Raw genomic sequence first — 27,462 nt, 5'->3', positions numbered from 1 at the left:
TTAAAACCTTTAGCCCATACAGCAGCTATGGAACCATATAAAACTATCTACGAGGATGTTACGCATTACTAATGTGATTGTCAATTTAAATTCAGTTTACCTAAATAAAAAGAAATAGCAAACTGAATTGGAAGTGCCACAATGTTTGTTTGTAAATACTGGACATCTCATAATGTAGGTGGCTTGTGCCATCGTCACCCTCCCGTTGTAAAGTGATGTTTTATTGTGTTTGTGCCAGGCAGCACAACAGATGTGTGTGAGATTCTGAAAAGGAACAGAACAAAACCTCACTGGTCAAGTAGGAGCGTTAAAACAAACTGCTTTCAGCTCCTTGTTGTCAGATCTGATGAGTTAATGCTCTTTGCAAAATGAATGTAATATGCAAATAAGAATAAAGTTACACTACTTAAGAAGAAAAAGTGTAGTTTCATTCATTACTTGTCATGACCAGTACCTTTTCGAAGCTTGATTTGAAATTATGCGATTGTATTCCACTATTACTATCCAACTCTAAGCTACACTTCAGCCCATAAAATCAGGAAATAACTGCAGTTGTAAACCAGTTTGTTTAAGGTTATTCTGGTTAATTAGTTTACATTAACATTTCAGTCAGTACAATTTGTGTAAATATATGAATCCATAAGAACCACAAGAAACTATATAAAGCTACTCTTAATGATGGTTATTCATTTAAAGTCCGTTGTATGCCTTAAACACATATCATTATGACTACATGATCCAGAATGCAGCACCAGCGTGTAGTGGGTTCGCGCCGCACCAGACGTTGAGGCGAAAAAGACCACAATGCGCATGCGCTGCATTGTATGTTGTTGTTTGTGGCGGTAAGATGGCGGCGCTCGGAGACACCTCAGCTCCGGGGGTGAACGGGTTAATTCAACAATTCACAGCAATAACAGGTAAAAATAAGCTTACATTAAGCTTTATAAATAATAGGTTGCTTTGGGGGGGGTCATAAGGCACTAGTTCTCTTTCCACAAAATATATGGAGCAGCGCGCAGACAAGGAAAATGGACGCTTTAGTGTCGCTGTGGCTCCTTCGCTGTCAATGCTTTGCAGAGTGGAGAAGCAGAGGCAGTTTCAGCTAAACTATGATAAAAATTACATGTAAAGGGTTTACACAGCTACTTGCTTTGAAAATTGCATTTCTTACTCATTCAACAGACAATTTGTTTCCCTGTTAAAGTGATATCACTCAACACATTGTTAGTCTCGACAGTATTTTTTTTTATTTTTTTTTGCTCTTTGGATGGCTTCTTTTCCGTGAGTGTGGAATGGACGTCGGCTGTAGAACATTCCCCTTCTTCATCTCCGGCCTCATGTTGGGTTACTGTCATATTAACCGTCGCCGTCACTTAAAATACCTGGACAGATACCGCTTCTGCCTTAGACAGTCAGGACATTCGTACGGAATAGTTTTTAAGTGCTTTGAGATGATGTACAGTGTTTCAGTTTTAAGTTATTTATTGAAGAGGAGAGTAGAGTGAGAACAGGGGCCATCAGACTTGAAAAGTGAAACGGTCATGCGCAGTACAGGCGGAAGACTTCGACTGGCTGTTGGGTTTTTGACGCTTTAGTTTAATAAGTATTGAAACAGTCCATATGTTGTATATGTCCACTTACATTTATTTTTCGGCATGGATGATTTAAATCCATTCCAGGTTTTTACGAGTGACTTGCAAAAACTTGCAAAACTTGAAATAGCCAGAGTTTTTCGTGTTTATGATTTCCTTCAGATTTTTTTGAAACCGGGTGCATATTTTTACATGAACTTTAAGGCAGTAGCTGGCTTATAAGTTCGTAATAAAATCTGAACGTCAGACTTAAAAAAAAAAAATCGTTGTTGCTCCTCCTGCCCTTCCCGAAACAAATAACCCCAACTACGACTTTGGCACCCTTCCATTGTCACAGAACCACTTGCCTAAGACAACTCGTAAGGTGTACGTTAGAGACATGGCAATATGTACATGATATTTCTCCAGTTAATCCTCCACATACCAACAATGTTTCCATATGTAAAAAAAATATGTCACAACAAAAAGTTGTTTATATTTCCAAGAGTGTTTTGGTAAAGACTGACAGCAGTACAGATTAAGAATAGACAAAGCCCATACTTAATAAGTGTTTTCAACAAAATTGATCAGAATAAAATAAATATCTTGCTTAAGTATTGCTGCTTTTATATTCTAATTCTTTGTCTTTGTTTGTTTGTTTTTAGTATTTACATAATTAGGGGGAAAGAAAGTCCAATAGTTTATTCTACAGGTAATAATAGCAGATCCTTGGACTAAATATGTACAATATTTAAATAAAAAAAAAAAAAAAGCATGTGTAATTGGAGTGTCATTCTATTGTAATAAATCTCAGAGTGCCATAACATCCATTATCAAATTAATTACTTGGGCAGTTGCAAAGTGTTTCATTAAAATTGTTTCCCTAAAATTGTAAACGTTTACAATTTTAGTGGCTTTTCTATCATACATTTTCTTTTCGCTTGCTTGCTTTTATCAATATTTTTAAAATGAACGTTTGCCCTTCTGGAAATGTATTAAAATGATGTAAGAGGGTTAAATTAGCCGTTGATTAATTCTCAATAGATTTTCTGAACAGTGAAATGTTTCATGCTCTCTGCAGCATTATGACGGCGTTAAATTTGATCGGCTGTTGTCGTTGTGTCAGGGGCCACAGAGAGCGTTGGAAAACACATGCTGGAAGCATGCAACAATAACCTGGAGATGGCCGTGACCATGTTCCTGGATGGAGGTGGGATGGCAGAGGAGCCCAGCACCAGCTCCAGTTCAGCGGCATCGAGCAGCAGAGCGCCCCCTACAGAGTGAGCTAAACTGATTGTGTCATCTTTAGCGTCAGAATGGACCTGGTTTTTATTGCATTGAGCTGGTATAACAAAGCTCTGAATGAAAATGTGTCGATTAACAATAACGTTTTGCTTTTGTCTATATGTTATTTAATATTTCAGTGAAGTACGAGCGCCCATTCCTCAGAAGCAGGACATTTTAGTGGAGCCCGAACCTCTGTTTGGAGGTACTGGAGAAGTTCTTATTTTTTCCACCAAATGACCAGAATGTTGTCCCTTACAACTATTGATATCTTTTTCTTTTTTTTTTTTCTTTTTTTTTTCATGTTTTCAGTACCAAAGCGAAGACGGCCAGCTCGGTCTATATTTGACGGTTTCCGAGACTTTCAAACAGAAACGAGTGTGTACTTTACATCCTAAAATATTTGATATTTGAAACATTTTCACAGTTTAATTTTTCTTGGCAGGAATTGACTATAAAGTTTCTTAATTTTTCAATTGCATTGCGTTAACTTGCTATAAGGATTTGGAATGTTTTTCTCTAAAAGTTCGTCAGGAACAGGAGCTGCGCAACGGTGGAACCGTGGACAAGAAACTGAGCACTCTGGCAGACCTTTTCCGTCCCCCCATTGAGCTCATGCACAAAGGCAGCTTTGAGACGGTGAGGAGTCACTCTACACCTCACCTTTCTTCAGTTTAACTGGACTTTTTGTGTAATTTCTAACAATGGCTGTTTAGATCACAGGTGGGAAGCCAAGTGAAACCCGGCAGACTGTCATTTCATTCTGTCGTTGCTTATTCATAAGATTAGGAGTGAAGTGGAAACTGGACATTTATGTTATATATGATCCCTCCGGCGGTCTGAAGAGATGTGGCGTAGAAAAGATATGTTTATGTAAAAAACATCCAGTGGTTTTACTCTGCAACAGTTGTTTTGTGGGTCAGTTAGTATGGGGGCTCAAGTAGTTTTCAAGTGCATCTTTTTTTTTTTTTTTTTCCCCAAATTCATATTTAAAAATTGATTTGATAAATCGTTGAAACATATTTGATGGCATTTGACTGTTTTCTGTGTCTCTTAGGCTAAAGACTGTGGACAGCTTGAAAATAAGTGGCTAATGATCAACATACAAAATGTTCAGGACTTTGCTTGCCAGTGCCTCAACAGAGATGTGTGGAGCAACGACGCCGTGAAGAACATTATCCGAGAACACTTCATATTTTGGCAGGTACGCAGGTTATGGGAACTTCATTACTGGCCAGTGCGCAGTAAGAGCTTGATACAGTTTCAACATCGAAGGGTCAGTTTCATTGCATTTATCATTAGTGGATGATTTACATGTTTGAACAGAAATTGTGAGAAAGCCAAACATGCCTATATTCTTGTTATAAAAGATATAAACATGTTTTTTGTAACTTGTCAGCAGCAGGAGAAGAAATCTTGTTCTTGGTTTTCATGCACATCTCACAGAGTTCATTTGCTTTTTTTTTTTTCTTTCGTGTGTTTGCACATTTACAGTACAGTTTTTATGTTGGCAGGTTTATCACGACAGTGAAGAGGGACAACGGTACATCCAGTTCTATAAGCTCAACAAGTTTCCCTACATTTCAATTCTTGATCCACGCACAGGTGAGAAGCTTTGATGAATATTTTTTGCACGTTTAAATTATTTAATACTCTGATTTTCCTTAATTGTAACATTGAACAAAACAAGCGTGGCAGATGTTGTGACCGCTGCTGTATTGAACACCTGTACGTTTTTACCGTTGTTCCGAGTTGCAGGTTTCAGCTCTTTGTCTTTATTCCCACTTTTAAAGCTTTTCACATTAACTTGCTAGCAGCTTTGGCCAGAGTTCGGATCCTTCTAAAGGAACACAACAGTGTTTATGAAGATTACTGCAAAAATGAAGCCAGCTATAAGTTTGTTCACTCTGAATGCAAAACAGCTTCAGAGTTGATGGCGACATGTGCAGCATCCAGATTTACTTCCATTTGTAAATACAGGAGTAAATAAGGCCACATCTTCTTCAGGGCTGTAAAGTGTTCTCACGGAAGTCGGACATCCTGTGAACCCCCACATAAAAAAATATATATATACTGAATAGCAAAACGTCTTAATTGGCCATCAGTACGTACAGTTTTAACATAGCCTGATATCCAGTCGCTTAGAAGGCGTAACTTATGTAATTAGGACTCTCTTTATTTCAAATGTAAAATATTTTTATTGAGGTGCAATTTCAACCTCCTCGAATTCAGGGCAAAAAATGGTGGAGTGGAACCAGCTGGATGTGGCGTCGTTCATGGAGCAGGCAACCGGCTTCCTGGCAGAGCACGGGCAGCTCGACGGGCCCACCTGCAACGCCCCTCCTGCCAAACGGGCGCGCTCAGTGAGTGTGCGATCTCACCCATCAGCGCCATGCTACCCATCCAGCTCAATCGTTTTCTCTTTTCTGTATATTTCGTATTTTTGGGCTTGCAACCGTTTTGGGAGCTTCCTCGTTGCTTTGAACAGAATTAACTTGATCTAATGTCAGTCATTTCTCAAAATAAAAACAATTAAAAAAAATTGAAAAACCGCAACAAAAACCATTTCTGCTGCCTTTTGATCCGTCTTCTCCAGCTGCTCACTGCGTTTTCTCCCCCAGGAGAGTCTGATTGATGCCAGCGAAGACAGCCAGCTGGAGGCGGCGATCCGAGCGTCGCTACAGGAGACCCACTACGACTCGTCAAACGTCCCCGAAGCGCCCGACTCCCCCCGATCAGAGGACGAATCCGACGCAGAGCCTTTCTCGGACAGCGAGGGACCCATTTCCGTTGACGGCTCAGACAGTGAAACGCCAGCGCCGCACGAAGAGAAAAGTTCGACAAGCAAATACACACCAAGCGCTACGGTCGCCACCGCCCAGCAGCGTCTGCAGCCCGATAGTTCCACTTCCTCGCACAGAAAATCTCCGTACAAAGAGAACAATCACAGCCACAAAAAAGAGGAGAGCAAAAAGAACCACCTGGAGCCCTCTGCTCCAAGTCCGCTTCATTCTCCGCCGGAAGCAGACTCCGGAGGGAATCACTGCGCCTCTCAAGCCAAAGCTGCTACAACCTCCAGCATCAGCACCACAACTTGTGACGTGGACTGTCCTGATGACAATGGTACGAAGAAACACTAACTTTAAGGCTCGTTCCAGAATGATTGTGTACGATATCGCCGTCAGAAGTCTGAATTTAGCTCCAAGTAAAAAAAAATTGAAAATGAATAGAATGCATTAAGTCAGAATCTTGTTTTGAAAAGTTGGGGGTCTGCTTCCAACATTGGGGTCAGATTCAGCATGGATGCTGGTCATATAAAACATACTGAAATTTGTGTGGAGGAGGAATCCAACTTATTTGTAGTTCTGGTAGTTTGTACCTACTTAGCAGCAAACATAATAAGAGATTCTTTATGTCCTTATCAACTTGAATTACTAAGTAGTTTGGCTACATAGCCCCACACTTAGGAAGCCACACTGGTTTTCTGGTTTGTATCAAGATCCTGTACCCATTCTGACTTGTCAGATCCAATTTTGACTTCCAAGACCAAACGAGCAGGATTAATTTAAACATTTTTCTGGTGTGGAAGATTATTTAAAAAGTAAAGTGTACAGCATGTAGAAAATGGTACGTCCAGACTTTATTATCTATGCAATCTTTTAAATTTTGTCACTTCTTATTTCCTTTTTTATGTCTTTTTCTTATAACTTTTGTATACCCGCTTATCACCTTTGTTTCTTTTTCATTCTCTCTGTCCAGTCCTTGTTTTTTGTTTTTTGTTTTTTTGTCTTCCCCCCCCTTCTGTCCTGCTTTTATTTACTTGTTTATCTCTCCCCCAAGTTAATAATATTGTAATTAAGCTTTACATTATATTAGTTTAACCCTGGATTAAACCGTTGTTTATACTTGCAGCTGCAATGTAATATTTTATTTTTTATTTCTGTTTTTGCAAAGGCCCCAAAGCCAGGCTGATGCTTCGCTACCCAGACGGACAGAGAGAGCAGATCTCCTTGTCTTCAAAAGCTAAACTTTTGGTGAGTTCAGTTCACAATAAATTTTATTAATGCCGTATAAAATTATGTCCCAAAGATTATTCAGTGTTTGGTCATATTACAGCCACGGATTTCAATGTATTTAGCATTTTGGTGTAATGATGTTTGAAATGTAGGGGACACATTAAACATGTCGCTAGTAAAGATGTACTTTTTGGTCATGATGAAGAACACCTTGTGTGGTGGAAACCTAATGGTGCACATCCTTTTGAAAAGAAAACTTGTCAGAGGCTGCAAAGACTTGAGACAACATTCCAGCAGCACAGCACTTTCTTGGCTTGGATAAAAGCTCATTCATAGGTTTAGATATCCAGACCTGAGTTCAGTTGAGATTCTGTCTTAAAAATTGAATGTTCTAAGATTCTCATCTTTCAGACTGACATTAACGTCTGTGGTTGTTGAAGAAAATTCAAGAAATTTTAATAAAGACGAAACTCTCATTTGTAACTAGCTAACATTGTTCCTCTCTTTCTTTCAAGGCCCTGGTAAGACACGTCCAGTCCAAGGGCTACCCTAACGAACGCTTTGAGCTCGTCACCAACTTCCCCAGGAGAAAGCTCGCCCACTTGGACTATGACATCACGTTACAGGAGGCGGGGCTTTGTCCACAGGAGACTGTTTTTGTTCAGGAGAGGAACTAACCATCCCAGAAACATCCACTTTTCTGCTTCTGTATCTCTAACAGACTTGACCGATTCACACATCAACAACGTGGGCCAACCTTCAGTTCTGAAGGAGACTCTGCTTGTTTTGACAGGGCTAATGTTTAAGGATGGACCGCCTTGACTGTCTAAATACTGTTCATCTCCGCTGACAGTCTAATGCCTTTGTAATGCTCAACAATTTGGCCAGTAAGGTGCTTCAGATATCAGCACTTCGGTTTCTTTTCTAGACAATGTCTATTCTGGACTAATGCAGCACATTAGAGCAGAATACACATTGTTTTCACCTGTTCATAAAACCTCGGATAACAGATCACTAATTGACTGTGGGCCACCAGAGACTTGTACAAAAATACTTTTACTTCCCAAAATGTAGATTAAATGTCAGAGTTTATTTTCTAGCTCTTCCTTGTTTTCTTTTTTTTCTCTACATGGACGAGTAAAGGGAGGTTCATTCTTCTTTTTTTCTCCATCATTGTTTCGAATTTTGGAACTTTGGAAAGCAGAAGTGTTTGAAGAATAGATCCAAAAGTTGCAAGTAAAATAAAGATGTCTCCTTTTTTTTTATCGCAGAAGGGAATAAAAAATGGTGGTCGGACCTACGACGAGCAGAGACAGCTTTAGTGAGATTTGACATTTAGCCGTAGTCAATGTTTCCTTTTTATATGCTGCCAACAAAACATGCTCATATTGAAAATATAACCACCAAAATCCAAGACATCCTGCTTGATCTATTCTTAAATATTTTAAACAAAAGGTTGAAATTCAACTCCAAAGAGATGCCTAATGTTTCAAGAAAAGTTTTAGGGAGACTCAATATCCAGCTAACAAAACTCTATTCTTCATTTGGACTGCTCGATTTTAAGTATTGATCATTTTACCAATGTCAAGGTGGTTGTATAAGGAATCAAATATTTTGGGCACTTTAAACAAAACAATTCAATTTTTAAGATTTGCTATGAAAAATGTGTAAATTTAAATACAAACAACAAATGTGGAAAACCGCTAATTAGGATAAAACTTCAGGTTTTAAAATCTGTACGTAAATATCCTGTTATGTTTTTTTTTTTTCTTGTGGAGAGTGCAGGGAGTCTGTAGTCTGAAGATCGGCATAATTTAATCCAGGAACAGAGGTAGGAGTGGATTTACCGACAACCTTCACATTTAAGTTCAAAACTGTAGCAGTTTTTTTATTTTTTATTTTTTCTGACCAAAAGCTTTCCTCCTTGGCGATCACCGAAGGCTGGAATGTGGCTGATAGTCCACATTGCTGCAGGAATATCTGAAGCAACACTGCAGGTAGCGGGTTCAATCTTGAACGTTTATCCGTCACAAGTGTTCACCAATACTTTTAGTATCTGTTTGGAAATATGCCAGAAACGTTTCATCAGACAGTTTTTTTGTATTAAATAAGCTCTCTCTCACACACACACACACACACACACTTAGTTTCAGATCAGCCTACGTTAAGAAAAAAACTTTCCCTTAGTTTCTGACCGACTGCTTCCAACTGGTACTGCTTGGTGTGACCCACAGTTTCCAATAACAATCAGTTATTTCACAGTGAAGATTGCTTAAGCTCAGCTCTCAAGCATAAACGTTTCATTGCAGGACCTTTCTTGAAAAAATATTCACCCCACCACTGTGTACTTTTATTTATACATATATTTCACATGATGAAGAGGGAGCTCTCCGTTATGTATTCAGATCTATATTAAGGATTAATCATGAATTGATGTCTAATTGTATTTCTTATGTATCTCAAGAAAGGAAATTGACTGGATTTCAACAAAAATAGATAAACCTTAGTTTACTATTAAACCAAAAATGTGATGTGTAGCTGAGGAAAAAGTCAGGACATCCTACGCTTTACTCTAGTAGCTAGTGTTGCAGTGAAGCAGGTCTCTTGACATTAGCCTAAAGGAAGTTTTTCCCCGCTCCCCACTTGCAGCTGTGAGATGTTTGAGGACGTTCTTGCTTGTAAAGTCTGTTTCAAGCTGAATTCATAGAAGCTTGGAATCTGAAAAGTTTTGTAAAAGTGAATATATGTGGCACAAATATTGAAGTATGGGTTATATAAATAAGACATTAGCGTCGTAGTGGGAAATAATAGGAAGAACTGACCCCCTCAAATCTTATTTTCTTAGGAGCCCCATACAGGGTTGTGCCTGCTCTGATGTAAGGAGGTAAGTTTAAGACATAGGAATAATTGTTCCAACTTGCAAATTTATGTAGAAATTTGCAAGTTGAAATCTGGACTGTTGATATAATGCGTGAGCTGCATTACAAAGCTGGTCTCACCAGAGATAAAAATGGAGATGTGCTTTCAAAGAAAAAATAAAGTCTCTTCATAAAACACTTGAAGAACTTAAACACGATAGTTAAAAGTAACGTGTTTCTTAGAGCAGTAGAGTAAATCAAATGATTTGTTTGACCATGGTGTAAACCAAAACACTTTCATTTCCACCAAACCGTTGTGATGAACACATTGTCCTGAATAAATCTTTGCTTTCTTTCCTTCTTTTCTATTTGCAGGAACTGGGAAATTCCAAATTAAAGAAGCGATTGATGGGAGGGAGCTAAATCCGTGGAAACTATTAATGCCAATCTGCTTGGGGCTTCCAGAGACATAAGGCTATATGATTAAAGCTGAATACATACTCTACAATAAGTGAAAATGTCATTTTTCAGTGTCAAAAACAAGTCAGGACATGTCATGCAGGTCAGGACACAGAAGAACTCCTGGGAGGTCCTCACTGGTTCTTCCTACTGCAGAAGTTGCACGGGTTAGGTCTCAGACATCAGATACGGAGGTTCTGCCCAGGTAATGTGCTCGGAACAAGCAGCAAGAACAGAACGATCTCTTTTATTCTTGCTGCCCTTGGAGAAAACAAATTGCTCCGTTTTGGAGTATGAATAAACCGTCATTACTGTGTTATGCAAGGCTGGCTTAATGGGAAACATTGACTCTCTGTTGTGACTTTTCTTATGAGTCTTTATGAATGATGAGAGAAGCAGTCCGATTCAACGTGAGTCATTTCGGTATGCGTCCTTTGAGCTTGCAATACAGAAACTCTCACTTAAACCCTCCCTTCTCTCCACAAAGACAGATAAGGGTGAGTGGAAGAGGAGGGTGGTTAGTCAAACGAATACCAGCTGTTTTTCAGCTTGCGCTTTCCAAAATTTTAACTACATACATAATATCATTCATCTTAAGCTCGCCTCTTTTGTGGCATTATCTAAGTAAAGCACGCTCTTCTTAATTGCTCTGCATGCCTGAGATTTCTGTAAAGAAATGTTCCCCTTCATCTCTCGGACTGATCCTCCTAAAATTGCATACCTAATCATCTAAGGTGTTGATGTGTATCCCTTAAATTGTATCCTTCTGTTTTTCTGTACTCTTTGGATGTTTCGTAGTATCCACATCCGTTGAACCTTTTCACATTTTGCCACACTACCACCTCAAACTTTATTTCATTTGGATTTTATGCGTGGACAAAATTGGGAGAGGCTTGTTCACCTTCACGCAGTGGAGTGGGTTCAATCAAAGGGTAGTCACGTGTTAAACTGGCCCAGATCTGCGTTTGATTGGGAATCGGTAGCAAGACTTTTTAAACTAATGCTCACAGAGACGCTACATCCGGTATTAATGAGACTGAACTATTTGAGTGGCCAAAGCTGCTAAATACTGTACGTACCCCAGAAGACTTGGACCTGTAATTTAAGTGGAAGCTGCTGTCGGCTGGTAGCCACGCTTTTGATATTTTTATTTGTGGAGAATGTTTATTTAAATTAAGCATGTTTCACTCTTTTTTTTTTATTTCACATTAAAGTCAAAGGTCGTAGCTTGACAAAAAAAAGAGTCCCAGACGTCCCTCTGCAGAAAAAGGATAAAAAGAAACTATCCTAAGGCGATGATAAAGGTGATTGCTTACACGAGCCACTGGTAGAAACTATTCCTTTAGGTGTCTAATTAATCCATCTTCTTTCTTTAGCTGCTCGTTTTAAGTCTGGAGTCTGCAGAACACGAGTAATAGCTTAATAACAAGCTCAGGTTTGTTTATAGCCTGTCTTTGTCGTTGGTCAGGTCATCCTCAGTCATCATTATTCACTTGTTTTGTTAACACTTGCCCATTTAATAAAAGCCAGAGCCTATATTATCAACTATCAGTCAGATTGGGGCAAAGGTCAGAGCTAACAGGAAAGTCCTTCAGCTGCACAAACAGATGAGTGCATTGACTCTGTTTCACTGCCCTCTCTGTGTGGATCTTACAGTTTGAGATGTGCCTTTCTTCCCCTCCTGCTCTTTGTGGAAAGTAGGGGGGGAGGAGAAAATGGCACCTTCAAAAGGAATAATTTAGATAATTGAAAATTATTACACTTTTTAATTCCATGAAGATTTTTTTTTAAACTGTGGTGCTTTACTAACACTGTATGTATGGTATGCATTCTTTATATTTGAAATACAAATGATTCGGAGGCCTTAATTAGTGCTATAGCATTACAGCAAAGATACCTTTTGACAGGTTGAAGTTTTATGAGGTAACTGAGACAGCAGCAATTAGAGCCTTTGTGTGTGACGGGGGTTGTCTGGTTGTGTAACAAGCCATTGCCCTTGGTCATATTTCAGTCTTTCAGCTGGTTCTGAGAAGGAATCAATAGAAGTTAATGTCCAATCAGCAGGTGATCTCGGATCTGAGTTCAGCGTAATCTGTTACTCATTTTATACCTGAAAATCAGTTCAGGGATCATGAGATAACATCGATCATGACAAAAACTCTTTCTGGAGAGAATTAGATAAACATAACGGTCCTCAAAGGGGGGTGGGGGGGGATGGTATTTCAATAAAATTATCTTAATGGTTGTAAAAAATGTTAATCCACAGATTTACACTCAGCTTCAGCTCTTTCAATAAGAGGCGAGAGAGAGTATGTGCTTGTTCTCAACTTTATGTGCAGCTTCGATCTGTGATTTCTGAGCGAAAAGACGGGAGTGTTTTCCTGAGCCGTTATCATGGGTGGACCTTAGGATGATCAGTCTCTGACGGTTCGATCTGACTCATTAAACAGCAACAAAACATCTGACACTTTAAACAAATACCTGGCTCAACGGACTGAAAACACATTTTTTACCTCTTCAATGTGCAATATTTTTGTTTTCTAATGAGAAGCAGTGAGAAGTTCATCCTTGTTGAAGGGGGAATATTTATGAAGAAAACCTGTTAGAGGCTATAAAACACTTGAATCCAGCGTGGAGGTTTGCCTTACATGCACCCAAAGCAACAAAGGAATGGTTTAGATTCAATCACGTGTTGCAATGTCCTAGTCAAAGTCCAGATGAAAATCCAGATGGACAGACTTATAATCATATCTACTCACATTTGGTACATTGAGAACAGAAGAGAATATCTAGTATTTAGTCAGGAATTTTTATCGTTAAAAAAAAAAAATTACACATTTGATTTCAAAACTTTTAATAAAGTACTTTAAAAAGCAAAAGCATGAATGCAAAAATAAGAATATACTGAACACCCCCAAATTTAGAAAACCAGCTTCTGTTCTGTTGGCTGCTGTGGATGAGACTAAAAAAGAAAAATACATGATTATTTATAAGTAATAAAATAAAGTGTTGTGACAGCCTGTGGTCATGAGTTCATGAGAAAATCACTGTTGAGCATTAGTGTAGCTAAAATAGAAGGTATGTAGGTTGTGATGGAGGTTATTAAGCAATTTGTGGTAAATGTCAATCTCTCACTTCTCACAACACATTGATGTTACCGTGTTATCATGAGCCATCATTACACTGCTGAGTGAAGTGTCAGCACAGACTGACCAAGTAAGAGCCATCTGTGAGGTCTCAATAAAAATCATCTGCAAAAGTCAGATCACGACTGAGGGATGTGTTCTCGTACGGGCAAAGAAACATAAAAATAACAGGAATCTGCCATACAAACATGATCTAAACTAGCCCATAATATTTGATCGTAAAGTCATTTACACTCCAACTGGAGGCAGGACATGAGAAAGCCTTATTTTGTTTTACCCCACCATGAATATTCTGAAACCTATAGAGGAACTTTAAATTTTGGTCAGATGATGCTGAAATCGACCTATTTGCACGTTGTAAAGCACACCAGGCCCACTATTACATACGGTGGGGGATCTGTGACATCGCGGACCTGTTTCATTTTCAAAGGCGCTGGGTCCTTTTTAGATGGGACAACGATCTGTGACATAAGAGCAAATTACCACAGAATTTACTGGTGCAGAACTCCGGTTGTGTCTAAAAAGAAGAAAAAAAAAAAAAACACAACCGACTTGGACGTGACAGAAACTGGATGCTGGGAGTGTTGGTAAGAAATGCTTAGCATCATCCCGTTACAAAGCTCCAGCTTTTGTTCAAGGCCCGTCAAAAAATGTCCTTCCTCTCCACCAGAGACCTGCAGTGAAAGTGTAGTGGGGACAAAAACTAAAGCAGAAAACTACGCTGGTTTGTTTTCTGTAGGAGAAACATAGATTTAGACCAAAACTCAACCATTATCCCATGACTATCACAGTCAATCATCTGGTAGCGGTGTGGTTTTCTCAAGACTGGATTTAAATTTCACTTACTATGTATATGTTTTCTTTTTTTTTTTCCCGCAACATGAGTTGCATGAAAATCTATCAAGAGGTGTGAGCCATTGTTTTACATGAAATTTGTGAGTCATAAATGATTATTTTATGATTTTCCTTCGGAACTATCTTTTCATACTTTTGCAGTTTTAAGGACTAAACGGAAGACTAAATGTTGGAACAACGAGAAAATATGATTAGAAAGGGCCAAAGCAACCACACAAGAATAAATGACACAACAATTTAATATGTGACTTTCAACACAGATAAAAAAAAAAAAGACTCACTTTTGCTACATTTTTGCTTAATGACACACAGCCATGACACAACAAAAGAGAAGACTGGTGATACAAAGTATCCCAGACAAAGCATTGAGGACACCCCCCGGTTTGTCAGTATCAAAGGTTAACATCACGGTCCTCTCTGATTGGTTGGTGGCTTCAGATTGGATCAGTTGAAAGTCACTTGGCAGTGATTGGCTGCTGCACTTTAGACTGTATCTGGCCAAACAAGTCTGACCTTCTGCAGATAAAAGTTTGCTCACTGGGTAAAGAGCTTCAGAAAACTTGTCAATTATTCAAAAGTCCAAATTCTGCTTGTGTTTTAACCCTATAACATACAAAATTTCAGATGGAAATCAAAACAAAATTTTGACATCCTAATACGACTTTAGTCTTCAGCCAGTTTTGTAAAGTAAAAAAAAAAAAAAACTCAGACTACCTTTGTTATAGCTAAAATTAAGGCTTTCAGTGCCTTAATTTTAGATATGACATGACTCTCAAACCCATGTCATACATACACAGCATGCTATTGCATATTGAGACATGAGGTAGTTTGTCGTAGTTTGTGCCACTACGACAGAAAGGACGGAATATAATCAGCTCAAAAATATAATTGTTTTCACAAGTTACAAGTGGGTTTTTTTGTTAGCGTCTTGCAGAAAAACTGCAAGACGCTATGACACATTTACTTACCCCATATTACATGTTTTAGCAAAGTGATACAAAATTTTCTAGTTTCATTTTCTCTTTGTAATTAAACCATCCCGGAGCTCGTTTGGGTTCTTTTGGCCACTTTTTAAATTCCAACGTTTTGCTTGTGATCATGCAAATAGCAGGAGATTTTCCAAAGGCTAAAGATTTGAAATTCAGTCATCTCCCTTCTCATCAAGCCATCACTTAAACATTACAAGTTCACTGAACACATAGGTCCCATTTGATGGCCATTCAAGCACAAGTTTTTGGATATATTTTAATTTTCCACCACACATTCCACTTTGCCCTTCACAAATACACAAATAACGTTTTCTGGGGTTTGTTTTCTTTTTAAAATTGAAAAGTGGCAGACTGCATAAAAAATGTCAAATAATTTTAAAAATAAACAAAACTTTATACCGATAAGCTACTTTAACAATTTAATCTTTGAAATTAAATATATAAGCATATATGGGCATATATATGTTTTTATGGCACTCTTTTTTTTTTCTTCTTTTGCTGAAAGCTGTTTAGTTTCCAATAGCCTAATTGTGACTTTTAGTGAGATTTGCAGCTACAATCAACTGATCATTTAATTTTGGAGGAAAGGTAAGGTAAGGTAATTTTATTTATATAGCACATTTTCAGCAACAAGGAAATTCAAAGTGGAGGAAAAATCTTAATTTCTGAAACTCTAAAATAATTGCTGCACTTTGTGCCACTAAAGGCAAATGAAATGCTGTCCCTTTTGAGGATGCAGTCATGACAGGATGAAGTTCAGGGTAAAATTAGGCTTTGCTTAGACAGCAAAATAAAAGAACTACTTATCTTCACAAAGCTATCCAAATAAAGTGTTACATAATGTTCGGATGTCTGTTTTCACATATCTTGTTAGTGTATAATGAAAAGAATTTGTTATGTTTTTGTTCTGTAGTTTCTCCCCCATTTGTGGTACTTATTAGTCCTTCACGCTCCCTACAAGTTGCTAAAAACATGCAAAACTTGTTTGTGTTTGCAGATAACTATATTTCCTTTTGCCAGTTTCTTTGTAGTTCCTGTTAGAAATGTTTTACTGATCCAGCATTATTTGTGTCTGGACTTTATCACAAGTAATAATGAGAATTTTGTTTGTGGAAGCATCGCATCACAACCAGACTTTGTAACTTCAATGAAAGTGTTAAAATAAGTAAAGGCAAAATTATTATTTGGTCATCTTTCTTTTTCTGCATTCATTTTGTGATAGAATTTTGCAAAATCTATAGCTGACAAATAGACATAAATAACACTTATTGTCCCATTAGCATAAAAACCTCAAGTATGGTATGAAAACATGTATAAGATGCACAAAGTAACAAACACTAAAAGCACTAAAGCAACTAGCTATATTGGTCATTAAGATAAATTGGATTATTGTCTCATACCACAGATCCTTCTTATCTCATGTGAAGTCGTTGAAATAATGGTGAAAATGATCAATCCACATGTGCAGCATGAGATCCTTGATTTTCCAAAGACGTTACAAAAGAGATTTTGCAATATTTTATCTGGCACATTAGGTAATATTGACTTTATAAACATGACACTAGCTGGTACAAATCACAACTTTAAATAAACATGTAAAGTGTTTTAAAATATAATTATTTTTTTTTTTGCTTGTTTTGCTTTTCTTTGTGAAGTCTTTCTTGATTCGACCAAAGAAACTAGTTTTCAACATAAAATGTGTTCAAAGGGAAGTAAAGCATATGCAAACATTGTTTTTTGCAATAAATAAACAGTGCTCTAAAGCTTTTCTTGACGTATTTGTAAAACTGTTTCAGGAAAATGTAAAAGTGACTAAATGAACCTGGAACTTATCGCAATAGATAGCAAAATAACAAAACAGAAAAAAACACATGCACATATATTAAATCTGTGATGAAAGAGTCCAGATTTTTATTTATTTATTTATTTATTTATTTATTTATTTATTTATTTATTTATTTATTTATTTATTTATTTTTGCCTAATGACAATTTGCTGCTTGTTTTGTCTCTAACAAATACATTTTGCCCGATTTGAAAAGGTGATGACCAAGTCAGCTTATTCACTGTTTTGACCACAAAGGCCATCTGAAGGGTGGATTAGAATTAAAGCATCAACATAACATAAAAAAATCTAAATCCTGTGAACTGAACTTGGGAAAAAAAAGAAAAAAAAAAGACAACCACTTCTCCAGATGTGTGGAAAACATGGCTACTTTTGTTATCTGAACTGATTTGTAGCGATGTGAAATTCCATTATGTGGAAACTTAGGTCAGGCCTCTGTTTTCCCCGTGTATCAGCACACCAAAGTACACAGGCGCCTTCACATTAGGAAACCTGAGCAAACTGTGGTATTTTATCTCTTGGCCAGCTCCGGTCGGCTCTGCTATAAAAGCCACGGCCCCGTTACAGAAAGTGTGCTCTGTCCGACAGGTCAGGAGACCCCACAGTCCACCAGCATGAAGCCTCTCCTCCTTGTGGTGCTGCTTGGATGCCTTGGTAAAAGACCTTTACAATTAAAAAAAAAAATGTTTTAATTTGAGGTTGACTAATCCTTACAGAAATATTTCTTTATTTACAGCTGCCGTGCTCGCGGCCCCGGCTGCGAAGGTGCGATGGTGCGTAAAGTCGGACCAAGAATTAAGGAAGTGCACGGATCTTGCAGCTGCATCTGAAGCCTTCTCCTGCGTGAGAAAGGAAAACACCCTTGAGTGCATTATAGCAATCAAGGTGAGGATATAACACTCATTTTATGTCACGTTAACTCATAAATACCATCAGCAGTTCAAAATGACCCAGACTGCTCATTAAAGTGAGAAATGCTCTCGTTAGAACCCAAACATCACTTCTGTGCTCCCGCGTGCATGAATGCATGATTGTTTTCACTTGCTTCTAGATAAGAATCTGCCACTTGTTGAACAGTTATTGCTGTGGCTTTGATACTAATAAATGCTTATTAAAATGGCGATAGCTGTGCGTCATCCACAGGCTCCTAAGGAGTGCTGACATAAGAACAGTACACTGTTATTGCTGAATGAAATGAATGACAGGAATGACATTAAACAGAAGGCTGTGTACATTTCTTTCATGAAGAGACCTGCAAAGACTAATGACAGGGTTAAAAAAAAATACTGAAACAGATTTAGATTCATTTTATAATTAAATAACACATCACCTTCTCCCATTTTCTCAATTTCAACAAGTTCTATTATTTAAAGACAAAAAAACAAAAACAAAAGAAAGAAACACCAACACTGACTAACTATTGTGGCACCATGTTAAAAGCAAAGCTTATTACAAGGAAGGTATCTCCAACCTATACAATCCGAGTTTAGCAAAAGAAAGTTAATGACGGCCACGAAACAGACGGGAAATTGTTTTCCTAAAAACGTTTCACTGTGGGCAAACACTGACTTTCGAGGGCAAAACTGTTGCAAATACATTCGTTTTACTGTTGAAATAATAACACTTATCCATTTTGTGGTCAAATTCAGAATTTCATTGCTACTCGGATAAAGTACACAAACACGCATATCCAGTTAGAGAAATTAGACACGTTAATTCTGAATTGCTCCTTTCTGACAGGCAAGTGAAGCAGATGCAATCACAGTGGATGGAGGAGATGTTTACACAGCAGGACTGAACAACTATGATCTCCACCCTATCATTGCCGAAGACTACGGCGAGAGTACGTACATTTACCGGCTGTTTTTGCCGGCCATAATTGGGCAGTTTTAATGAGTGACCACTCTAATCACACTTTGTTTTAACACATTCAGCTTCCGACACCTGCTACTACGCTGTGGCTGTGGTGAAGAAGGGAACCGGCTTTGGCATCAGGGACCTTGGCGGGAAGAAATCCTGCCACACCGGTTTGGGGAAATCTGCCGGCTGGAACATTCCCATTGGAACTCTGATTTCACAGAATATCCTTCAGTGGGCTGGCATTGAGGACAAACCCATTGAGGAGGGTGAGGGCTTCATTTTTATTTATTTTTTTTTTTTCCCCCTGTAAATTTAGCCCTGAAGTAAAAGTTAGCAAACACCTTCCGAGTGTGTTTGTGTGCTTTAGGTTACAATTTGGGGAAATGCAACAAACTTTGAAACCAATTTTTGAGAAGATTTAGGTGCTGAGTAGAAAAAAAAAGAGTTATATGAGAATAGCTGAAAAGGGACCAACTAGTCTGAATTAATACAGCTCCAAGACAGTTGATACAGACACACTGACTTATAAGTCTGAGAGGGCATGAGTAAGTGAAAGTTAATGTGTGAAAATGTAATGAAAAGTTACATTTATGTAAAGTTTAGTTTCTTTGGACTTTAAAGTATGAACAGTTATGTAAGGATGAGGGTCACTGAAAAAGTTGGACCTTGTAACGGCTTTACATGTGACTTTTCAGTTTTCAAAAATGTTTAGAAAGAATTGAAAAGGTGATGTTTTTGTTTGTGTTAGTTAACTAATTTATGTTTTGTTTTATATTGTTTTTTTCTTCAGCGGTGAGCACCTTCTTCCAAGCAAGCTGTGCCCCAGGGGCCACAAGAGGCTCCAAGCTGTGCGAACTGTGCAAGGGAGACTGCTCCAGGTCCCAAAGGGAGCCTTACTACGATTATTCCGGAGCCTTCCAGTTAGTATTTGATAGTATCTTCACACATTCCCAACGGCCCTTTATCAATCACTGACATGCACTGTGAATTCTCGTCTCACATCAGGTGGTTACATTGTCGTTCCTGTTTGCTTTTCTGTTTTTCACTTGTTTATCGTTTTAGGTGTCTGGTTGAAGATGCAGGCGAAGTAGCTTTCGTGAAGCACCTCACTGTACCTGGTCAGTGTCATATATTTTAATATGTTGCTCAGCTCTAATGAATTCAGTTTTAACTGACGATTCTGTTTTGTTTGAGTTTTATATATTGTTTTTTACATTTTCCCTTTAAAATCAAAGACAAAACAGAAATTTTCAAGCACATCTGCAACACATGCATAATATGCTTTGCACAAAAATGCCTGGAGTCCATAACTCGACCCCACTGAACACTAGTTGGGTCATGCTGTTCTGGTATTTCATCCCACAGCAGTGTGTGACCACGCTGGTGACCGAACATGAGGAGGTGCCTGGCTATTCTGTAGGTTCTCCTACGTGCTTGGGAGGCCCCTGTTTTATTTAAAAGAACAAATTGTTAAATTGCTAACGTATCTTGTTGATTCAAAGTTCAAACATCCAATCTGATTAAAGGCAGAAAACAAAAGCCAATAGCAAAACAAACATTTTGCCTTTGGCAGAGTGGATTTAGCAAGCTTGTCATGGATACAAACTTAACTCTTCTACACAACGCGCAAATTAAGTTTCCTTACAAATGTGTTAACATTTGAAGATAATATAATAAAAAGCTTCCAATGGGTATACTTTTTATCACTAAAAGACATTTTTAAAAGAAAATTGGGTAACACTTTATTTGAAGGGGTGTGCATAAGACTGACATGAAACTGTCATAAACATGACATAACATCTGTCATAAACATAAAGAAGTCCTTATGAATGAACAAATTGTCATTATTTACAAAATCATGCAAAGTTGGCACTTTTAATGGACTTTTAATGCAACTTTTAGAGCAACTTTGCATTAAAAGTGTCATTATTTACCGAATGACACTTCATGATAACTGTCATAAACATTCATAAAGACTCCTTTATGTTCATGACAGGTGTTATGTCATGTTTATGACAGTGTCATGCCAGTCTTATGCACACCCCTTCAAATAAAGTGTTACCTCAAATTGTAATCCAAAATGTATTTAGATAAACAGAAGTAAGATTTTTTTTTTTTCTTTTTTTTTTTTTTTCCCTTGTTTAGATTCTGAGAAGTCCAATTATGAGCTGCTTTGTCTGGATAACACAAGAGCCACCATTGATAGCTATAAAACCTGCCACCTGGCCAGAGTGCCTGCTCACGCCGTCATCACTCGCAAGGACCCAGAGCTGGCGAAATTAATCTGGGAGAGCCTCAGTGGAGTACAGGTAAAGTTAACCCAGCTTGAGGAAAGAGTAGAGAATCCCTCCTATAGGAGGAAGGAACAAAGGAATTACTGCATGTGAATCAGCTGACTCAAACTATATTTTCATTGTGATTCGACTCTCTTGCTTTTCAGAACTTCAACCTCTTCTCCTCTGAAGCATACGGCCCTGCCAAGGATCTGATGTTCAAGGATTCAACACAGAAATTGGTGCCTGTTCCTCCAAACACAGACTCCTTCCTGTATCTGGGTGCTGACTACGTGAGCATCATCCACTCCCTCAGGAAAGGTAAAAGGGGGGAAAAAAAGCATAGTGGTAGAAATAATAAGATCCACACTTGTACCCAGCTCTGTCAGCCATGTCTGACACACAGTCTTTGCTTAACTTCCGTCTCCAGAGCAGAGCACAGGACCTGAATCCACTAGCATCAGATGGTGCGCTGTGGGCCATGCTGAGACTGCAAAGTGCGACATGTGGAGCATCAACAGCGTGACTGAAGACACCGCCTCTGTTGAGTGTCAGAACGCCCCGACCGTTGAGGACTGCTTCAAGAAGATTATGGTACGACCAGGAAGAAACATGTTCCACGCTACTTTAAAGGAGAACGTTTTTGTTTTGTTTCTAAGTGCGCTTTGTTTGAAACGTCCCGCAGCGCAAAGAGGCAGACGCAATGGCAGTGGACGGTGGACAGGTGTACACCGCTGGAAAGTGTGGTCTGGTTCCTGCCATGGTGGAGCAGTACCAGCAAGGTATGATGCCTACGGATACACACGAAGACTGACGGATCGTGAGAACTTTTGTGTGGTGTACGGTAAAACGGTAATGTTTTCACCTTTCTCTGTCTCTCCACAGAACTGTGTGGCTCTTCTCCAGGTACTAAAACTATCTTGGTTTGTCTACTTTTACAGCTGTTTCAGTATGTAGTTAAGCCTGGCTGGTGTCAACGAACTAAGAACAATTTTGTTGGAGAAAACTTTGGTTTTAGTAGTTTAGTGTGTTTTAAAAGAATGATGAACGTTTTTTTGTACTTTGTCAAGATATAATCATAAATTTCAATGTCTTCAATTTAATTTTATGTGTTAAGCCAACACAATTGCGAAGTAGAACAAAAAGGATTCATGTTTATTCTAATGTATTTCCTACTTGAAAATCTGAAAAGCACCACATTCATACAGTATGTATTCAGAACCTTGGAGTCTGAATTTTGTAGAATCACTTTTCACAGCTGTTAAATCTTTCAAATTGTCCTGATGTAGGAAACCCCCCCGCCCCCCGATAGGTTGACCTGTTTTTTGCCTTTAACAGTCTTTCTTCAATAATTTGTGTTTAGACGTATTTATATTGAGATTCAAATATGCAACCATGGACTATAGCTACTAATTAGAAGGAAGCAATCCGTTGTAAAAATAAAAAATAAAAAATTACTCAGGGCTATTAATGTGAAGTGGGTTGAATTTGGTTAACACAGTTTGTACATTTTCATTTGTAAAAAGAAAAAAAAATCTAAATAATAACTTTCTTCTATTTTCTTACCATTCAAATTTGTACTGATTTATCACATAATGTCCAATCAAAATTCTTTTTTTTTTTTTTTGCTACTTAGCAAATGTTAAACGTGTAAAAACTTGTGTAAGACCAGAAAAACCGTGAGCATTAAAAGTTTCTTTACTGGCAGATTTTATTTCAGGAGGTCACTAAACTTATCTAAATCCTCTACTCACACTGGTCTCTCACAAATTAAGTCACTATGTTCTCTTTTGAAGCAATATTTTAAGACTTTTTTTGTTGTTGCTAGAACCAATCTCCTTTGTATTTTTTGATTTCACAGACACAGCCTCCTCTTATTATGCTGTTGCTGTGGTAAAGAAGTCTTCAGGGGTGACCTGGGCAAATCTGCAGGGAAAGAAATCCTGCCACACAGGCATTGGCAGGACAGCTGGCTGGAACATCCCGATGGGTCACATCTATGCCCAGACTAAAAACTGTCAGTTTGGTAAGTGAAACAGTCAACTGGGAAAAAGTACAGTACAAAGTGATTATATAACATTTAAATACAAGGTACACAATTTGTTCTAATAACAAGAAAACTCAGTGGAAGGATTCTTTGTGGACTTAATAAGAATCCTCGTTGAAAAGGAAGTTCTCAGCCCAACTGATGGATGATCCTCTGATTCTCCGCAGATACTTTCTTCTCCAGCGGTTGTGCCCCCGGAGCCGAAGCCAACTCTCCATTCTGCCGTGAGTGTAAAGGCAGCGGCAAAGCCGTGGGAGATGAAGCCAAGTGCAAAGCCAGTGCTGAAGAGCAGTACTACGGCTATGCTGGAGCTTTCAGGTACCAAAGACTCAGCAGTGATCCTGTAAAGCTTTGAATGCCTTTGGGATTTTTAAATTATTTTTTTTTGATCATGCTAACGTTTTGAGATCTATTTCAGGAACGATTCATTTAGAATAAAATCATGTATGGCTTATTGTTGCAGATGTCTGGTAGAGGGTGCTGGTGACGTTGCCTTCATTAAACACTCAATCGTTTCAGAAAACAGTGATGGTAAGAGACATGAACTGACCTGATTATGCTCTGCCTCTTTGCTGAATTGCTAGCTGGAAAATTTCAGCATCCCTCTGTATCCCTCTATGTTTCATTGTTTTTTTCTCATCAAAGGTAATGGTCCTGACTGGGCTCGTGGTGTGAATTCTGCCGACTACCAGCTGATCTGCCCTGGAAAGGATCCAGTGCCAGTCGAGGACTTTGTTTCTTGTCACTTGGCTGCTGTCCCGGCACACGCTGTGGTAACTCGGCCTGATGTTCGTGACAAAGTGGTCCGCATCCTGCAAGACCAACAGGTCAGTGACGAACATTAAAGGCAATTGTAGGTTTCAAATGTATAAGGCTGAATTTTTTCCCCCTACATAATAAGCAAAAGAGAGTTGAATATTCACATAATAGTTTACACTTTGTTTCAAAAGAATGAAAATAACATTTACCTTTTGTCGTAGCTTTTGTTCTTTTTTTTTTTTTTTACAATAAAATGCATTCTGCATTTTGCTTGCGCAGGAACCATACTAATTAATTAATGCAAAGCAGAATGAAAATTTTATTTGGTTTTAAAATATTTTCCTGCAAATTTTCAATCAGTTTTCAAAAAATTAAACATTACTATGAGGTCATGTAGAGCCATATGTTAACCAATTTTCCTTCACGTTTAACATGATGTTTGGATGTGTTTATATCTCACAATATATTACTTTTGAAGTAGAGTCTTTTCTATGCAGTGGAACGCTGTTTGACTTTGTGTAAAGCAGAGCATAGATTAGAAAACTTACGTTACAGCTCTCAAAGTCAGTAGCAACGCAACCATAATGAAACAGTACAGTAAAACACAGCAATTATGAAAACCTAATTTTGCATTGTCTTTACAGACCAAGTTTGGAACCGATGGCAGTGATTCTACGTTCAGAATGTTCCAGTCCACCAATGGAAAGAACCTCCTCTTCAAGGACTCCACCAAATGTCTCCAGGAAGTTACTTCAGGAAAAACCTATGACCAGTTTTTGGGACAAGAGTACATGAACGCCATGTCCTCACTCAGACAATGCGCTGACACTGCTTCAGGTTCGTGCTAATCTCAGTTGCACTAAGTGGACTACAATTTTTTTTTTTTTTAAATGTATTGCTTGTGGAATGCATTTCTGTTCAGCATCTGAATATATACTGATTTCTTTCCTCTCAACAGATCTGGAGAAATCTTGCACTTTCCATGCCTGTCAGCAGCCTTAAAAGTGTCACTGACAGTTTTCCACCCAAGTTGGACATCAGTGATTCAACTACACTTCCTACACTCAACCTCCCAAATCACATCACCTTGTTCAAACTGATCTTGCTGCCTGTTTTTTTTTAATGCACAATCAGCACAGAAATATTACAAACTTCAAATCAGTTTCCATGTGACCAAGTCGTTGTAGCTGTTGTAACTTCCAACTTTAACTGACCAACTTTGCTTTGTTCAGTGTCTGACTTTTCCCAAATAAAACTTGTCAAACCTTTTCTTTGTGGATAGTGTGGTTTCTGTTTAACACTTCTAAGTTATATGTCCTTATTCACTCAGATGAGCCTATATTTTTAATATTTGGCTACATTTTCTATAGCAAGTTTCACTTTGATCACAGGCATTTTGTTCAAGTTTCAACCGTCTCGCTGTTGAGTTTGTGTGAAGTTGAAGAAAACAAGGCAGTCCTCCAACTTCATCATTCCACCCATTTGTGGCATTGCATCAGTGCCACTGTTAGCAAAACAGCAGGATGCTGCCGCCAACATGCTTTACAATTAGCATTGAGTTCCTACTTTTGAAAGTCTTCCCTTAAACTCCTTGAAATTTGAACATTTTGGTATTGCAGATCATAAAGCTTTTATCCTGAAGGAATTTGAATTGTGAGTCTAAAGAGATGAAAATTTGAATTGTGTTTGAAGGTACTGATTTCGAAAGAACTACGTTTTTGAGGTCCATACTTTCAGTCTTTGACCAAGGAAAAATATCCTTCACTGTATTATCTTAAATCTTGTTTGTGCTTTGTTCCTGAATATTCAATGAGTGCCGTCAAATTAATTCTGGCAAAGAGAAACTGTCTGCTGAACACTCATTAGGCTTTGGATTTGACAAATTAAAATCATTCTAGAAACTTTGCTCCACCTCTTAAAAGATTTAGGTGAATGCATGCACACTTTATTGACAAACATCCCGGGTCACTCTCAAAGTAATTGAATTCAGTTGTTCCAATCACTTCCATGTCCTCAGGTTTATAAAATCCAGGAGGCAGGGATGTATATTTCTACAAACTTCTGTAAAGGAATGGGTCACTAAACATGGTGCCTTCATAGGATGAAACATGTGAATTAAATTCTGGGATTCAATTTACTCACTACCGAATAATAAGCAGTCAACAATTAGTGTATCAGCATCAACATAATTGTGCGCAGCAAAGTGGAAGGTTTTGTAAAATTACAGAATTACATCAGTGGATTATAATGAGAGATTGTCTTTCAGTTGGACTCAGTTAAGGAAAATACCCCTTCCTGTTCCAAAATGATTGGACACCACTGCACAAAGCCAACAGATCAACCTTTTTCCAAAGACCAAATCGGACATGAGGACTCAAGAATATTTATTAAAATTCATCAGATTGAAACCACAATGTTGAACCTAATGTAACACATGTAAATTGGCAATGTGCAGCAGGCAGAGGACTTCTGTATCACTGATATGCTTAGGTCGCTTTTTATCTCTGAAAATCATGCTGGTCCAGTCTGTGCACTCCTCTCCTGGCATGCTCTGAAAGACTCTCCTCCTTATATATGTATAATAAAATAGTGATGCACACTGAAATAAGACACATAAACAAATATATTTTTAAAAATATTTGATTACTATTATTGCTTTATTCCACTGCAAATTATTGTGAAATACAAAACTAAATTTTTTAGAATAATTTGAGAAACAAATCAGTAATTGGATAATTTACAGAGGGAAAATGCAAATAGATGAATCCAGAAATAGGAACAATATTAGAGGTAAAACAAATTGTTTAGTTCAATTCTGAAGCATATTGGGCTTTTTATTATTTATGTTTTCACTTACTTTTGGAGTTACAGTTCTCTGCAGTTCAGTTAATTGGTTGGACAAGTGAAACAAGTAATTTAATAACTCTTTGTGGGATGTTTTTGAGTTTCTCTATGTATGTCATGTAATAAAAATGATTATTCTTAATCTAACTTTTAGGATAATTGAATAAATTTTGCTTTGATTACTTTTTAAGCATAATTTCAACATGCACTATCAACATATTTTAATGGTGATTATTCAGAACATTTATTATTATTATTATTATATATTTGTAATATTTTGTGGATTTTTTTTTGTCTCATGTAAATTTTGTTTTGATTCTGTTTTTAAATATAAATTTGCTTCTATAATGGTGCAGCATTTTGTATATTCCAGTGGTTATTTGCTGCTTGAAAACAAATTAGGTTCACAAAAAGAAGAGGGAAAAAAAAAAGAAATAATAGCAGAAAAGCGAATCAAACTCGATATTCTTTGAACCCTCCATTACTGAGACTAAAACATTTTTACTGTATGCTATTATTTATTTATTTTTCAGACATCTATTATCTTTTTTTTTTTATTTCATTTTATACAATAAAAATATTTCTTGTACGCTTCCTCAAATGATTTACTCTCCAGTGTCACATGACCAAGGAACCGGCATCAAATTGTAATTTCC

At 37.8% G+C, this 27,462-nt stretch overlaps 2 protein-coding genes across 2 annotated transcripts; both read left to right on the top strand.

The window, feature by feature from the left end:
• Nucleotides 1–810: 810 nt before the first annotated feature.
• Nucleotides 811–8,108, top strand: ubxn7 (UBX domain protein 7). Its single transcript, XM_007559451.2, has 11 exons — nucleotides 811–917; nucleotides 2,698–2,851; nucleotides 2,996–3,060; nucleotides 3,168–3,233; nucleotides 3,382–3,494; nucleotides 3,913–4,059; nucleotides 4,370–4,460; nucleotides 5,088–5,218; nucleotides 5,477–5,978; nucleotides 6,810–6,889; nucleotides 7,387–8,108. The coding sequence occupies exons 1-11, from the start codon at nucleotides 848–850 to the stop codon at nucleotides 7,546–7,548; spliced, it is 1,581 nt and encodes a 526-aa protein (XP_007559513.1). The 5' UTR covers nucleotides 811–847; the 3' UTR covers nucleotides 7,549–8,108.
• Nucleotides 8,109–17,594: 9,486 nt separating this feature from the next.
• On the top strand, nucleotides 17,595–25,231 carry tfa (transferrin-a). Its single transcript, XM_007559450.2, has 17 exons — nucleotides 17,595–17,677; nucleotides 17,760–17,908; nucleotides 18,764–18,866; nucleotides 18,958–19,149; nucleotides 19,674–19,803; nucleotides 19,946–20,001; nucleotides 21,029–21,192; nucleotides 21,324–21,477; nucleotides 21,587–21,750; nucleotides 21,842–21,938; nucleotides 22,042–22,062; nucleotides 23,018–23,182; nucleotides 23,371–23,521; nucleotides 23,667–23,734; nucleotides 23,849–24,030; nucleotides 24,607–24,799; nucleotides 24,921–25,231. The coding sequence occupies exons 1-17, from the start codon at nucleotides 17,638–17,640 to the stop codon at nucleotides 24,962–24,964; spliced, it is 2,073 nt and encodes a 690-aa protein (XP_007559512.1). The 5' UTR covers nucleotides 17,595–17,637; the 3' UTR covers nucleotides 24,965–25,231.
• The last annotated feature ends 2,231 nt before the right edge of the window (nucleotides 25,232–27,462 follow it).

This window comes from Poecilia formosa, unplaced genomic scaffold (genome assembly GCF_000485575.1).
Source record: "Poecilia formosa unplaced genomic scaffold, Poecilia_formosa-5.1.2 Scaffold104, whole genome shotgun sequence".
Lineage (NCBI taxonomy): Eukaryota > Metazoa > Chordata > Actinopteri > Cyprinodontiformes > Poeciliidae > Poecilia > Poecilia formosa.
The sequence above is the reverse complement of the archived record's forward strand: the minus strand, read 5'-3'. Positions and strand labels throughout refer to the sequence as shown.

What these genes read in the sequence shown, in the direction of transcription:
- ubxn7 (XM_007559451.2), top strand. Translation starts at nt 848, where the DNA reads ATGGCGGCGCTCGGAGACACCTCAGCTCCGGGGGTGAACGGGTTAATT. An exon ending in ACAAAGGCAGCTTTGAGACG is followed by an intron (nt 3,495 to 3,912) that starts GTGAGGAGTCAC and finishes TGTGTCTCTTAG; the next exon opens with GCTAAAGACTGTGGACAGCT. An exon ending in AACACTTCATATTTTGGCAG is followed by an intron (nt 4,060 to 4,369) that starts GTACGCAGGTTA and finishes TTATGTTGGCAG; the next exon opens with GTTTATCACGACAGTGAAGA.
- tfa (XM_007559450.2), top strand. Translation starts at nt 17,638, where the DNA reads ATGAAGCCTCTCCTCCTTGTGGTGCTGCTTGGATGCCTTG. An exon ending in AGTGCATTATAGCAATCAAG is followed by an intron (nt 17,909 to 18,763) that starts GTGAGGATATAA and finishes CCTTTCTGACAG; the next exon opens with GCAAGTGAAGCAGATGCAAT. An exon ending in GGTGGAGCAGTACCAGCAAG is followed by an intron (nt 21,939 to 22,041) that starts GTATGATGCCTA and finishes GTCTCTCCACAG; the next exon opens with AACTGTGTGGCTCTTCTCCA.